Genomic DNA, 16,071 nt, shown 5'->3' with positions numbered 1-16,071 from the left:
CGAAATACGACCGCATCTCAAGACGCTAGCAGTAAAAGTGATAGGCAGTGAGTCAATAAGGAAGGTTTTGAGCCATGGACTTAAACAGGGTCAGGGAGTTGACAGCGCGGATTGCTGGGGAAAAGAACTTCCAGTGTATAGGGGCGGGAGAGGAAATGAGCGACCTCCAATTATAAAATAGCCCTTTTTCACTTCTTTATTTTGAAACTTCTTTCGCTCTGTACATAGCCAACCGTGCTAATCACAGGTGCATTATATTACATGAACTGTTTCCTACACACATATGTTGCAATCTACGGCTGGTGTATCTAATACGCACGGCCGGTGATGAGTGAGTTGTGAGACCCTCCAGTAAATTCCAATGATGTTGCAGAAGGGCTGCGAAATATTAAAAAAACCTGCATCATCGTTTCAACTGCGACGCGAGGAGATCGAGTCGAATCGGCGACCTCTGAATTCGCATGTCCAGAGTGATAACCGTTACGCCACGGCAGCTCCCCCAGCCACCTTCTCCGTTCCAAAACGATGTGCACATTAAATGGATGGGCCGTGTGTTTGTGTAGTCAGCCCTGGAGCTGGCGAGCTCCGCTCGCGGTGGCGGGTAGAGAAGGCGCATCCCTACCTCCCTCGCTGGTGTTGCAGCGGATCCACGCACTCCACGGGGACAGCCCCACCTCGTTAGCGCAGGCCACGCGCACGCTGTAGCCTGTCATGGCTGCCAGCCGGTTCAGTGTGTGGCCCTGCAAGGAGGAGGAGGAGGAGGCTGCTATCTCCACCTCCGAGCTGGTGACATTCTTGTCGCCGGCGGCATCGTCGGCGGCGGCGGCAGCGGCCTCCTCGGCAAACTGCGTGCGGGAAAAGTGTGGCGCAAACATAAAGCGGCAACAACAAAGCAGGTGGTCAATTTGTGAAACCGTGGTATTTTCATCATCAATGTTATGATCAATCCACTGCAAGCCTTCGCCATCTCTCACGATCCCGCAATGTAATATTCCACCTAATAATTGCCCATAGGGTCACCCAAGGCCAAAGGTTCCTGGAAGCCCAGGGAAAGATACCACATGTCACCATTGACAGGCACGTTGTGGGGCCCTCTTTTGTGTGAAAATGGCCCCGCCACCCCCTGCCGCTCCCTACCTGCACATGAGCTGATTTCATCATTCCATCTCCTTGGTGGACGCACTATTTGGATGTCACTGTTCTGTACTCTCCAATTTGAGTCTGGACTCACTGCTTGGACAATGCCAATGCCCGTGTTTTTAAACCATACCTCATAATGCATTTTAAATTGTATCTCAGTACAATGTTAAGTCCGCTTTTAAAGTTTATGCCGCTTCATGGTTTCATGTTTATGGATATTTTAAGTGTTACCTGTACACGTATTGTGCAATACTTCAACCCTAAATGATGCTGTTTTTGACCTTTGATCACTTGGGCACTGTAGTCTTCCAGTCTCAATGACCTCTTACCAGATTTTAAATAAAATTTAGCGACTCACTCCTGACAAAGAAACGAGAACACATTCTGAAGAGGGCACAAAGACACATGGAGAGCAATGTGGTTTGTTTGTTTGTTTATGGGTTGAGCCTATTGTTAAGCACAGGCCCAAAGGCCTAAAAATCCAGGCAGGTAGCAACAAGCATAACCATAGTAGGTTTAATATACAGTACGAGTTCATACGTTTTTGGAATTGAGCAAGGTCATAAGAACTAGGGGAGGGAGATGAGGTGAGGGAATTCCCACACCCCGAGCAGGGAAGAAGCAGCAAGGGAATGGTTTTGGCCTGCAGTGCGGTGGTCGAATGCAGAGTGCGCAAGAGACAAAGCAGCAGTCTTGGTACGCCATCAACGTGGGCAGTGGAATCGATGAGTGAAGTTCGCGGATTGCTGCTGCTGCTGCTGCTGCATATGGGTGTTTGTGTTTTGATTCAAGTGCAATTATCTAAGTGCCCTGTGCTGTTTAACGGTGTCTGGAGGGCAACCTTGGGTTTTTTTGGTACATTTATTTATTTATCCCTCGGCATGGGACAGAAATAGTACTGTTCTCAAGGACAATTTAATTTGCATAATGCAAACAATAAATCAATTAATAAAAAAAAATTGCAAGGACGTCAAAAACATATATATATAAGCGAATGTTGGCCAAGGTTAACCTGCGGTGATAATTCTAGAAAATCTAATTGTAGAGTATGTGAATGAAACTGACCCTGTATTTCTTAAGAAAAAAAAATTAGCAGACAATACATCTCCCTCATATCTGTCTATCCACATCCCAAAATAATTAGTGTTTCTTACACAACCCATTGGCCCAACGGCCTTCTGGGAGTGCATAATTTCAGCACAAGAATACTTTGGACCTGTTAAGACATACATTGTCTCATCAGCAGCTAGGCATGCTGAAATAAAATGTTATAGCTGCTATAGGCAAGGACCTTCTCTTTAAGATATGGAGTTCCTCTGCCACATCCTCACATGTCCCGTTGGTGCGGTAACTCCGTAGTGCCAGAACCAAAGAATTACGTGGGATATATATACACAACAATTTAAAAACGTCTGCTCTCATAAATCCTCATCACTTCTTATTTCACGTCCATTTTAAAACCTTACGCGCCACGTCGGTTGAGTGGCCTAATGTGGTCTGCATGGTGCCCTGGCGCAAATAATGAAATAGGACCTCCAGGCCGTCTACCTCCACCATCATAGCCCCCGGGTCCCTCCGGCCTGTGGACTCTGGTGCAGTTTCACCGCCTGCACACCAGAAGACTACGCCACCGAGTGGCTTTACCTGTGCCTGAACACGACAGAGAGAGCCGAGCTGCGTGGTGCCACTGCACAAGTCGAATATCCACCGCCAAGTTGCGGGCGCGGCGACCGTCGATAAACGATCCGTGAGCCCGTCCACCCACCCCGACTCACAGCGCATCCGACCCCTTCAGGGTCCTCGCGAAAACCGTCCAAGTTTGTTAACCCCCAGTGGGCCAGCACCACCACCGGGTGGGATAATGGAAGGAATGGAATATCTTTTCCTCTGAACTAGAATGGGATCTCTTCGCGGAGACACCGGGGGACGGCGCGGCTCTTACCTGGACGCGGCAGGAGTGGATGGGGGAGTGTCCGTCGAACCCCAGGCTCCAGCTCAGCTGCACGGAGTGCGCGGTCGTGGCCGAGACGCTCAGAGCCAGCGGGGGGTCGGGCAGCGCTGCTCACCGGGACACGATGCCAGACATTGCGGATATAAAACTATCGTGTTGCGTGAGGGTTTTTTGTGTTCCGGAGTTTGCATGCGTAGCTCTCCGATGGATGTGCTTGCTTTTCAGGTTGTGCCACGCATGGGAGCTTCTTGAATTTCGGTTAATGACGAAGCGTGCAGTGCGAAATGTCGAACACCATGTCAGTTTGTGCAAATTGTATGACAATGATAATGTTGCATTTGGTTAATGGAGTCAGCGTAACTGTGCAAATACAAAAAACAATGTAAACGAGATGGTAAATATTTTATTTAAAAAAATATCGTTGAATCAAATTGCGGCCTTGGATTGTCACAATTCTTTAAACCTCCATAATGGATGCCCTCTCAGGTATCTTTCCTCTTGTGGTGCGGGTTCTCTATATTTGTAAAAAAAAAAAAAAACCCCAATGTGGATTATCGGAGTTATTTTCCAGGAATCCCCTCAAATGTGAATTTCCAACGCTGAGAGCCGGCTTCTCACCTTTTACGTTGACCCTCGCCGGTCTGGAGACACTGGTGCCTTTGTCGTTGGAAGCGTGGCAGGAGTACGTCGTTGTGCTGGTGATTCCTAGACGGGCAGAGGACAGGGGGCGGCAGGGCAGCGTTCATTTAATTAATGAGATCCGTGACATCAACGACCTCCGATTAATTGCTCCTTTAAATTAGTCTACAATGACTACCATACATAGCCAACAATGCTAATCGGAGGTGCTTGGGGGAAGGACAATAAACTAAATCCAAAATGACTACGACTGCCGCCCACCAACGAGCCAAGCATGACTGACGACGTGAAATCAACGCAGTCTGAGTGAAGATGCAGACTGAGATAGCGTTACTCGTGACTGCAGCACACCGAGTTCATATAGTCGTTGCATACATCCAAATCGCATTCACTCGGACTTCACATGAGCTGATATGGCCCATCGAACTAAGCAGCTCTTACTAAAACTAAACTTAACAAACTTTTTATATTACCAAGTAAGGTGCACTGGCCGCAAAATGATAGCTCAACGAAGTGACTTATGACGTGGACGTTTATCGCAGCCAAACACTCTAAACTTGTTGATTCTAAATGTGGAGGCAAAAACCGGAGGACCCAGAGAAAAAGCCACGCGACCACGGAGAGAGAGACGCCGCAAACTCCAAATATACAGCAGCAGGCGTCAGGGTCGTGATCGAACCCACGACCTCCTGCGTACCAGGCGAGGTAGTGAACACAAGGGCCACCACAGCTCAAGACCGTCGGCAGTGGCGGCAGTTACGTGACGTTTCAGGGTGCGAGTGTGCAAACATAACGAGAACGAACACAAAAGTTGTTGACACGAATCCCACACCAAACCGTTGCGCTGTAACCAGCAGAGGGATTCAAGGGGGGCGCGGGGTGGGGGGGCGCGCAGGGAATCTCGCCGATGGAAAACATGAGCGTCGTTTAGCATCCCGCTCGAGTCCAAATGCTTTGCGCCGCAGCGCGCTCGTTTGTGGGATGCTTGCCCGCCATTGGCCGTGTGCACCTCCCTTGCATTGCCTCCGTGTCCACGCGACACACACTCAATTGGTCGGCGCTGCCTCCCGTCCGCACCAGGTACGGCCGCAAAAAAAACCAGAGCCACATTTTCACATTGATCCAAAACAGAGAGCCAGAGGTTTTCCGAGGTTTTTTTTTGTATTTCCTCACAGAGAATGGCCTTGCTTTGTATTGTATGTTTCCAGGGAGCCTTGGAGATGTGGTGGCAGGGTTCCCAGGGATAAGATTCTCTGGTGCCAAATGCGAAATGTGCAACCTTGTAAACTACAAAGCAAGTCCAGGCTTTAATCAAAGCGCACAATTAGAGGATAAAAACCGACAGTTGCTTTATGAAAATAATGTTTTTGCCTTCCACCCTCGTAATTATATTCTATGCGTCGTATCGGCGTGATATCGTCAGACATAGGAATGCACCACGCAGTGGACGATGACAATCAGAACTACGTCTGAAGGTCATTTCGCTGGGCCTCCTTATCCCCACGAAGGCACACCTTGTAAAGAGCGTTCATCGCGCGTGTATCAAAACTAATTTTGTTCAATTGCCAGAGCTGAAATATACTCAAATTAATTGAAATAAACTAATCTTACACGATGGGTTTTTTGTCCACTCATTGATGCCCGGGCTGAGATCAAAAAATCGCTGTACATGAGAACCCGGTTTAATTATGGCCAGCTGATGCCCGGCTTCGAACCCAAGAACTCAGTGATGCTGTCTCAGACATGCCACGGTGGCGAGATGTTAACTCCCTCACCTGGTATAAATTTCCACATAAGCCACTTCGTTGAGATATAATTTGTGGCCAGGTCACTTCTGAAAAGACCTAAATAACTCAGTGGGCCTTGCCTGGTAAAATAAAAAAAAGTAGTTTATTTAGACACGGCGTTTATTAACCCTTTCACCCAGCAGTTAATCTCTTTTGAGCATCGCATTTTGTACGAAAAATTCAGAATACATCTCTGAAAAAAGCCGCCCTGTGACTTTGACGCATTCTATTTTGCATACCTATCTGCCACTGATCTCGGCTCTACATTCTTCCTTTTCCTCCGACCAACGAACCTCTGTTGACAGTCAGCGGAATTGTTTTTCAGTCTATTGGATAGCTACTTCGTTCAAGTGTTTTGGCACGTCCCGATATGAACGGAATATTCTGTACAGTGCTGCAGCACACGCCCGCAGCAGCAACTGGCAGCAGCGGGAACGCACGGCAACTGGTAGCTAAGGGGATACACGGCAACTGGTAACTAAGAGGAGACATGGCAACTGGTAGCTAAGGGAACACGGCAACTGGTAACTAAGAGGAGACATGGAAACTGGTTGCTAAGGGGAGACATGGCAACTGGTAGCTAAGGGAACAGGCAACTGGTAACTAAGGGGACACATGGCAACCGGTTGCTAAGGGGAGACATGGCAACTGGTTGCTAAGGGAACATGGCAACTGGTAACTAAGGTGAGGCATGGCAACCGGTTGCTAAGGGATCACAGCAACTGGTAACTAAGGGGATACACGGCAACTGGTAGCTAAGGGAACGCACGGTAACTGGTAGCTAAGGGGAGACATGGCAACCGGTTGCTAAGGGAACACGGAAATTTGTAACTAAGGGGATACACGGCAACTGGTAGCTAAGGGGAGGCACGGCAACTGGTTGCTAAGGGAACGCACGGTAACTGGTAGATACGACGGTCACTAAGATGCTCCCATTCAGAAGTGAAATGCCCTGTGCGGTGAACAGATTCTTGATTCCCCCATCTCCGTTGCCCCGAACCCTGGGCGCGTGTTTTTTTCTCTCTCAAATCTTGTGGCTGAAAGCCCGTGCATGTCAAAGGCCTGCGCAGCAGCAGCAGCAAGCCATTCCATCTCATGAAGGCGCACACAGCACGCACAGTTCCCCTGAAAATCACAAACACCCGCCTTGTGCTCCGTACGCTCCAGTTATGATTCGGAATGTGGTGGTGGGTGTGTGTGGGGGGGATTCGTTGCAAATAATAATAATAATGCCACTGGACTACGTGATTAAAATGCCAGGGATGGAGAGCAGTGCGTGTGTGTGTGTGTGTGCATCGTTGCAACTCTGATACTGTAACTCCCACAGGGACAGGCACATCAGTGGGTTTCTAACTATTACTGGAGTAGATTCTTCGCAGTTGTACCCGCGGGTTGGTTCTCACCAGGGGTGGCACAGTCGGGTTTTTTACAATCGGGTTTAATTGTCTTTTTATATTAAACCCGATCATCTGAGATTGGGAGAAATCCGGTTTAATTGGTTCTAATTGCAGAACCGCACTTCGCCAACTTCTCACCGATGGACTTCATCCATTCCAAGCGAAGGAACTCACTGGCGCCCACGATTGTGGAGGAGAAGCTCCTCGTGTTCATCAAGACCAACCTGCCCGCCGCATTCTACGACTACCCCGTGCCCGACGGCCCCCCCGAGTACGATAGCAGCACCGACGAGGAAGCAGCCTAAGCCTCGGATCAGAGTTTCGTATTCATTAAACCAGGTTTTAATTCCCCGAAATCGGGTTTAATTGTATTAAAGAAAAAACCCGATGCCTGCCGCTGGAAAAATTGGGTTTTTTCCACCCATGGTTGGCACGATGTCCGACGTTTTTGCTCCCACGTGCTTGGGAGCTTCTTGAAAACGCACGGAGAGCTATCAGAGGAGGGCTTTATTTAGTTCAGCGTTTATCGTGGCCAAATGTGTACAGTTAGTTAATTATTGTCAATGTTGTTTGACATTCCTGCAACATTTGCGCAAGTGCAGAGGTACAAAACTTGCACAAGGTTCGTTTGCATACAAGCTTACTGTTACAATACAATTAATAGCCAAGAGCCAACGCAGAAGATCCCTGGGTTTGATCTTCCACGAAGCTCACGGTCCACCCTAAACCGCACGAGCCACGGCAGATGCGGATACCTGATGCACAAATGGAAAACTTAAAACTCTCTCCGGTGTGCGACTGTGGTCATCCGGAACAGCCCATGCAACATTTAGCAACGCAACGCCCGATCCACGAATACGAAGGAGACATCGCAGCGACGATGCCACTCCGCCGCTCCTGACGCGGTTGTCTGGCTTGACCACCCGAATGTGAAATTGCAGCTGTCGCTCTGCGTCTACATCAGCAGCCGTACGAAACAAGATTAAAAGCCAAGGGTACAGCGCTGCAATTTCCTGCGCACGCAACTGCTGGTGGAAGGGCCTCAACTAGAACGAGCACCGAGACAGCCCTTCGCCTCTTCTTCCCACATTGGCCACGTGTCTTGGAAGAGGTGGGAGGACCCACACTTTACCCCCCCACCACGTGCTCGCTGCCCATCGACGAACACGTGGATTAACAGAGGGGCCGTCCATAAATGACGTCACGCGATTTTGGACGATTTTTGACCCCCCCCCCTCGTCGTCACAAAAAGTCAGACCCCCCTCAAATATGACGTCACAAAGCTCTGCCCCCCCCCCCAAACCATATTTCCATTTTGAAAATAAAACATGCTTCAAATCGCTTTAAACTATTTTTATTGTAGTGCGTATTTAATGTGGCGATGCACTCTGATGTTGTAGGAGAAAACATTTATTAAAAAGTCTATTTTATTAAGTAGAACGTGTTGTCTATATTTAAAGTTGCGCATTTTGATGTGATGTCACATTTCTCAACCCCCCCCCCCTCGTCACACATCGTCACAAATGTCTGACCCCCACCCCCCCCCCCCTAGGTGCGTGACGTCATTTATGGACGGCCCCAGAGGCGGGGCGCGGGGGGTGGTGGGATTGAAAAAACTTGCAGCATTGTTCCAACTGCGGCTCGATGAGAGATCAAAGTCGAACAGGCGACCTCTGGATTTCAAGTTCCGTGTGCTGACCGATTACATCACCACCACCACGGCGGCGGCTACGTGGATTGCCGAGCAGTAAAGTAAGGGGCCGTCAATAAATTACCACAATGCCAATAGTTTAAAGCGATTTGAAGCATGTTTTATTTTCAAAATGGAAATATGGTTTTGGGGGGAGGGGCAGAGCTTTGTGACGTCATATTTGAGGAGGGGTCTGACTTTTTGTGACGCCGTGTGACGAGGGAGGGGGGGGTGGTAAAACATCGTCCAAAATCGCGTGACGTCATTTATGGACGGCCTCTAACACAGAAATCGAGAGATGTGTTTCGACCGGAGGAATCCGATGAGCAAATGAAGCTCTTTCGCAAGAGTCAGTTTCACGGCGTTAAACACAAGGTGGGTGAACATTTTAGCTCATCATCCTGTGGGCATGCTTAGCCGTGTTAGAACACTGATAACAATAAGGCGTCCATACAACATGTACATTGCTTTAAAGTAGCGAATTAATTGATTAATCAATGCCGATTTTGACACAGGCATGCATTGTCACCGGATCTGAGTACGTGTGTGCAAAATGTGGAATTCATTAGGCAACGGGAAGTGGACGAGATTTTGATTACAAGATTTAACCACGACAAACAGAGGAATCAAGTTAAAGTAAAACCGTTGAAAAAAAAAGAACATTGCTCCCAGAGGCGCATTGGGTGGTGGATGAAAAATAAAAAAATCGGCCAGAGGCAGTCACTCATTCGTTCATCACTTTTTGTTACGTAATCATCTACAAGCCACCGCAACGGCACACCTTTGGCTAACTCGGATATAACGTCAGCAACACGACAACCTACTCTCGATTAAAGGCAACGCAAGTCACCTGTGGGTCAGAGGGAAATATGTCCGTTCCCTATCACAAAAAGCAAATCTGAGAAAGCCCGTTCGTTGCATGTTTTTTTAATTTAAGGAACCACTGATTTGGCAGCACGTGTCCCCCTGTAAGCAAAACAAACGTGACATGTATAAAGCATCATCAGCAATGTCATCACACGTACACGATGTCCTCTGCGCCTTGTTTTTGTGAACTATATGCTGCATAAACAAAGAGCCCCCCCCCCCCCCCCCCTGGGGACTGTGTGACTCGCAGCTGTTGCGGTAAGACTTGTGACGTTGTACAATTCGGTGATGAAAAGACCCCCGGAGTGATCAATTAAAGGCCCCCCCCCAACCACCAATGTTAGCAGAGAGCAGCCGCGTGCTTCCAAACACACACTGTTGGGTTGTTTGTTGGCGTTCAGGCAGCTCCCGTACATTTGTAAACAACAACAACAACAACTCTAAACAACAAAAACAACAAAAACACTCGGGAACAATTGCGGGGCAAAGGTTGCGTTACAGGACCTGATCCAAAATCCGATCGTGAATTTCTGTTAAAAGTAACGTTTACCGTTCGCCAGTTCAGTCTAATCCCTGGAGGGCAGAGGGGAATGGGGGGGGGGCTTTCACCCTCCTCCCTCTCCTCCCACCGTGAGTCACGGCGACACAAGCTCATTAGTCAATTGAGCCGACGAAAGAATTCAAAGGGTGAAATGTAAATAACAGTGGGGTGGCGTCGGTGTGGCTGGAAGACAGCGCTGCGTGTCCGCGACTTGAGGACGAACAAAAAAAAACACCCTCAAAACCATTCGAACAAAACATTGCTAATGGAGGAAGCTGTGATTTATTTATTTTCGTAAAATTATTTTTTTAAAAATAATATCCGGCAGGCGTGAATCATTTTTCACCCGCAGTTCACCACCGGGGCGGCAATCTGAGCATCGCTTGAAGCCGGCGCAAGCGGCGGGGGCGACTTAAATTGCGGGCGAAATGCCCCCACGGTGTGAGTCACCAAGCCCAGCGCCTGCTCTCGCCTCGACTGAGCTGAGTAACAACAGTCGCTTCAACCTTCGCCGCCAGGGCTGACGGAATCCGAAGATTTCGCGGGGGGAAATATTTTTGTGAAAAAAAACAGACACCCCCGAGTGCTTTGAGATGACGGACCATCGCATCGGCATGCGTTGCGTAACAAAGTCCAACTCGCGCAGTGTGCCGTGCATTTATTTGGCGAGTCGTAGCAGGAAGATTAAGAGATGCCGTGACAGATGTAAATTCGTGTTAATTTCAGACCTTTTTTCCGCGGCGTGCCTTCCGTGTTTATGACTCACGTCGTATTCCACGCTGCTGCCCGACTAACTTTCCCAGTTCCACACACCCTTTCTGGACACACGTGCACGATATTTCGGCAGAATCTGTAAATTCCAGATCGGTCTCTTCGGCCATCCATATTTTCTACGGATGACTATCATCCTCGATCACGAGGGATAGCCTATGATGATGATGATTTCACGTTGGTGGTGCACGTTTGCAGTCACTGTCGATTCCTCATGCCTCTTGGCAGGCTACCTCGATGCCTTTGATTTACGAGGTCATGACCTCACACCAGCGGTGATGGAAGTCCTCAGAGGCGTGTTCCCTCCTCATTAATAACTTCATGGCCCACTTCAGCAATGTTTTCTTCCTGTGGTTGTCGGACGCTTGTGTTGCGCCCGAAACGTCGTGATGCTTGTGTTGCGCCCGAAACGTCGTGATTTGTTTTATTTTATTTCTAACGACGTGACTTTACCGAAAGAACCAAAGAGTAATGAGAATAGGTTTTCCCCTTTTTTTTCTCTCTCTCATATTTTGGTACTGGCAAAGGAGGTCCCATGATGTTCACGAATAATTTCACGATAAATATCGATTTTTTTATTTTCATTTTGAGCTGTAACTTCAGCACCCAGTTTAGAGGGCCGTCTGAACCGAGCCCTCCTTCCCCCTTCACTAACCCACACTGATCAGCGTGGTGAAGTATGGTCAAATAACCCCCATGACTGACACAACATATGGAAGCATATGTAGAGCAGTGGATTGACCAACTGCTGAGTATTCATTTTTACTCAAATAAATTCAGTACGGTAAGAGGAACCTCTTAAGACTGTGTGGCTTTGCAGAGTTGTGCTGCTGCATAACACTCCGATGCGTTTTCGGGTTGTGCCGCGTGCAGTTCAGGACGATGTCCGACGTTTCGCCGCACGTGCTGCGGAGCTTCTTCGGGGACCTGAATTGAGCGACCATAAGGCATCGCTGGCTGCTGCTGGCGTTTCCGGTTCTCGAACGGCTCTCTGACGTACGCAATGCTGGCAAACGTCGTGGTTCTTTGGCTCTGATTGTGGAAACTTATCCACGCAATGATTCCCCCCCCCCTCCCCCACGCAGCAGCAGAAGCGACCAGCAGTGCTGTACAATCATACATCGAGGGAGAACGTGAGAGGCTGCTCCACGCAGCACGTAGAGCAAAACTTGGGCTGTCATGGCGAACAGCATGCGGCGCAATCAGGAACGGGCACTGTCAGGGCCCTTACACCAACAAATGTCCCCTTTGGCACCACCCAAGTTCACTCTTCCCGTAGCGGTGAATCACGATAATTAATGTTGCCCCTCACACACAGCAGCGACATTGCCCCTTCCTCCTCCCACCTGACAGCTGGAGCCGAGGCATGGGTACGACTTGAAAACACAGAGTGGGAACACTTGAGTGGGAACCATTGTTTTCATTTTTTTTTAAAGCCACCCCACCCGCCAACCTCTCCCAAGAACACAGGCCCACTGACTGGCGATGTCTTCGACCCAATCTCTGCATGACTAACCCTCAGCTGAAACAGCCAGGGGATGGATATTTTTCCAGAAGTGAGTTTCCTGTTTACTGCCCGCATTTTGTCACCCATGCTGAGAGTTGGGCTCGCACAGTCGTCAATAAAAGCAGCTGTGTGTTGGGGAGAGACGGGGGGGGGGGGGTAACGGGGGGGGGGGGGGGGCATGGGTGGGGGATCAGAGGAAGTTCTAGACAGCCGCTCTTGAAGGTAATTTGCCTATTCCTTCTTGGAAGAGGTGGGTATACTCACACTCATGTTTATATTGACCAGACTAAGACCATTGCCTCTCTACGATGAGACCCCCCCCCCCCCCCCGTGTTATGTATGGGCGGCTAAAACTTGTAATCAAACTCAGGATCTCAGCAGCGCTCCGAGCCGGTTAACTCCAGAGGGCCACCAGAAGGCATTCGCAGCGGCATCCAAGGAATGAATTGACAGGAGGGTGGGGGGAGGGGGCACGGAGAATTCCACTCGTGGCATGACATTTCTCTCATTTGAAACTCATCTGTCTTGAGGACGAAGACAAAAAGCCCAGCAACAAAGGAATGCTTCTCTTCATGTGACCTGCTTTGCAAAAGGCCAGCGATTCCGATGACATTCCCGTGTGCCGAAAAGGGGGCAGTCAGCGTGACGCGCTCCCCTGGAGAGCTGATGGCAGCTGCCCGCCATCGCCAGGCACACGTCGAGGTCACGGCCACGTCCGCGGCTCCGTCTCCTCGGTGGCTAGGAGATGTTAACTACCTCGCCTGGTATGCAAGCAGTCGTGGGTTCAATCCCGACCCTGACTCCTGGATATTTGGAGTTCGCGGTGTCTCTCTCCCCCTGTTCATGTGGATTTGTTTTCTTCCGGTTTCTCCAGTTTTTCCTTCCACATTTAGAAACGTGCGTGTATGTGTATATTCGGCTGCTGTAAGTTTCCACGTGATAATCCACAACGTAGAGCTATCATTTGTGGTCAGGTCGCTTCTAAAAAAGAGCTTTATAGCTCAGTGGGCATTACCTCTTAAAAACGTTTCCCCGCAATCAGGGCCCGAATATCGTTTGAGAGGGTGCCTAGAAAAGGCCCTCTTTGTAAACCCAATTCTCTCCGTTGGCTGTTTCGCCACCACCCCATGCCCGAAGCCAAACGCTCCATCGTTATTCACCTTCGTCATTTCACTTACAGTCTTTTCTAAATGCGATGCACGAATTGTGCGACCAAACGATGTCAAAATAACCAAAAGAACAATCTTAATTTCTGCACGTTACTCGTAGCAATATTCACGTGGAGCGATACTGTGGTTTTATTGATTCGGAATATAATGTTGGTATGAATAAATAAAAATATATATAGACGACTCCAGACTCCCCCTGCCACCGCCACACCGGCCTGCGCCTTCTCTGACCAGGATGCAGCCGCCTCTTCCTCAACATAACGCGTTGCGTTGGCCCATTCGACACACATACACATCATCATCGTCGTCATAATCACCAACCGTGTTCGCTCCACACTGCCGCCGCGTAAAGGCAGCAAGGCAGCCGCCAAACTCTCACGACCCTCCCATGTAACGATCCACACCCGTCGTCTGTAACGGTAATTATAATCGCGATAAACATTTCGCGGCCCACGCTGTGTCTTGCGTTCGAGGCTAATCGTGTGCGGGTACAGAACGGCCGCCGCGCGTCCTTTGCAATGATCGTTGCGCGCGCTCAGCCCCACGCTGGCGACGGCGACGCGACTCCGCAAGGCGCAGCGAGCTGGCGAGAGTGCTGTTGAGTTGGTTATGTTGTTTTTTTGGGTCCCTTTTATGTTTTGCTGAGAGTTGTTTTCCCCCCCCTCACCCCCCTACAAAAGAGTGGTCACTCCGCTAGCCCTCGTGAGAAATTTCTCGTGGCGAGAAGAATCGGGGGAGGTGGGGGGGTGGAGTGGGGCACTTGACGTGACGTGCTGCGAAGTTTTCATTGTTTTCATGTTTTTCGTTTAAGCCTGCGGCTTTCAAATTAGTCGGCACATTACTCTGGTCAAATCGGATCAATGTATTACGTGCGAACGCAAAGCCAGGTTGCGCGCGCGTGCATGTGACCCAGGGTGCGTGCAACCCCCAGCACCATCGTGTCTCCCGAAAGCAGGATACCCCTACAAGCTACGCTCAGCACGGCACGTCTCCCAGCCCTGCCAATGGACCACAGAGGCTCTCCTCGCCTCCTCACCTGCCTTTGTGATATTTATCGGAGTAGTTGGGCAATTTTGACGGATGACCAGCAGATAAATCGATTGCGTAGATAATCTCAAAGCCCGGCTCCATTCTGCACCCTTAGACTTTCTTCAACTGCCACAATGGTCCACGCGAGTTGGCGGTCACGCACGAGGAAGTTCAACAAAACAGTTTGCAAATCCGTTGACTCCGCCAATGAAACTGCTTTCACAAAAAAAAGTATTTCCTCAAACGTACCCCGACATTCACACCGTTACCGTGGCCTCACACTCGAACAATGTACAAAGGCTGACGTTTCAGGAAACGGACCTCGTTCAGAAGCGAGAGAGAAAGGGCAGAGAGATTGATTGACTGATAGTTGGAGATCGTACTTTGCACGGAGGGGCCCTGCGAATACATTTTAACATTACTTGACAAATTGACATTTTTTTATTGACAAATTAAGAAGGGGGGGGGGGTCCCGCTAGCAGTAACGAAGTACCGAATGGTCCCTTTCTAATAAGTCAAGAAGGTGCGTATACAACGATTTGAATTGAACGTTATACGAACAACAAGTGACTGTAGAAATGCATCATTGGATAGGCATCGATGTCGTTTTGGTAGCAGAGAAGTGCAACAGGCATGTTTAGCAGACACGTGAACACGTGCTAAACGTGACATCCTGCTGTTATTACAGCTGGCATTGAGCAACCAGTTTCTATCATACTGCACTGGATATAATTCACCATGACGCAGTCAAGGTGAGTTATGGTAAATCACTCACCTATTCACTCCAGTCAATCGGTTCCCTGTCACTCGTCTGTCGCTACGACCACGTTTCGCCGTTCCAATGAGCTTCACTCAATGATTCCTCCTCCCGTGTTGAGTCTACCACACTGAGCGTGCCGTTTCATTCACGCCGAGTGCAACCACCAAACTGCAGGCCACAACAGCGACCTCGCCCACTCACTGGCCACACTGCAGGCCACAACAACAGACTCACCTACTCAGTCACCACACTGGAGGCCACAACAACAGACTCACCTACTCAGTCACCACACTGGAGGCCACAACAACACCCTCGCCCACTCACTGGCCACAGTGCAGGCCACAACAACAGACTCACCTACTCAGTCACCACACTGGAGGCCACAACAGCGACCTCGCCCACTCACTGACTGCACTGCAGGCCACAGCAACGCCCTCGCCCACTCACTGACCACACTGCAGGCCACAACAACAGACTCACCTACTCAGTCACCACACTGGAGGCCACAACAACACCCTCGCCCACTCACTGACTGCACTGCAGGCCACAACAACAGACTCACCTACTCAGTCACCACACTGGAGGCCACAACAACACCCTCGCCCACTCACTGGCCACAGTGCAGGTCACAACTTATTCTCGTACGGCCTCTTCCCCTCGGGCTTGCTCCACTCTGGAATTCCCTCCCATCGTATCTTTCCCAAAGTTCTCATAACCCTGTTCGATTCAAGACACCCACTAACTCATGCCTGCTACACCCTAAACAGTGCTGATTGTTGCCGTCCACTTGGGCCTGTGCTGGCTGTGACCGATTTAAAAAAGA

General features: G+C 49.6%; 1 protein-coding gene across 1 annotated transcript in view; it reads right to left on the bottom strand.

Annotated features, from left to right (window-relative positions):
• Positions 1-16,071, bottom strand: part of LOC144933605 (tyrosine-protein kinase receptor UFO-like) — a 71,686-nt gene that overhangs the window by 32,466 nt on the left and 23,149 nt on the right. Inside the window, exons 5-7 of the mRNA XM_078858584.1 lie at positions 3,710-3,796; positions 3,083-3,198; positions 623-845 (exon numbers count right to left, since the gene is read on the bottom strand). Coding sequence (XP_078714710.1) covers positions 623-845; positions 3,083-3,198; positions 3,710-3,796 — 426 coding nt within the window. The remainder of the gene's footprint in view (positions 1-622; positions 846-3,082; positions 3,199-3,709; positions 3,797-16,071) is intronic.

This window comes from Lampetra fluviatilis, chromosome 7 (assembly GCF_964198595.1).
Source record: "Lampetra fluviatilis chromosome 7, kcLamFluv1.1, whole genome shotgun sequence".
Classification (NCBI taxonomy): domain Eukaryota; kingdom Metazoa; phylum Chordata; class Hyperoartia; order Petromyzontiformes; family Petromyzontidae; genus Lampetra; species Lampetra fluviatilis.
The sequence above is the reverse complement of the archived record's forward strand: the minus strand, read 5'-3'. Positions and strand labels throughout refer to the sequence as shown.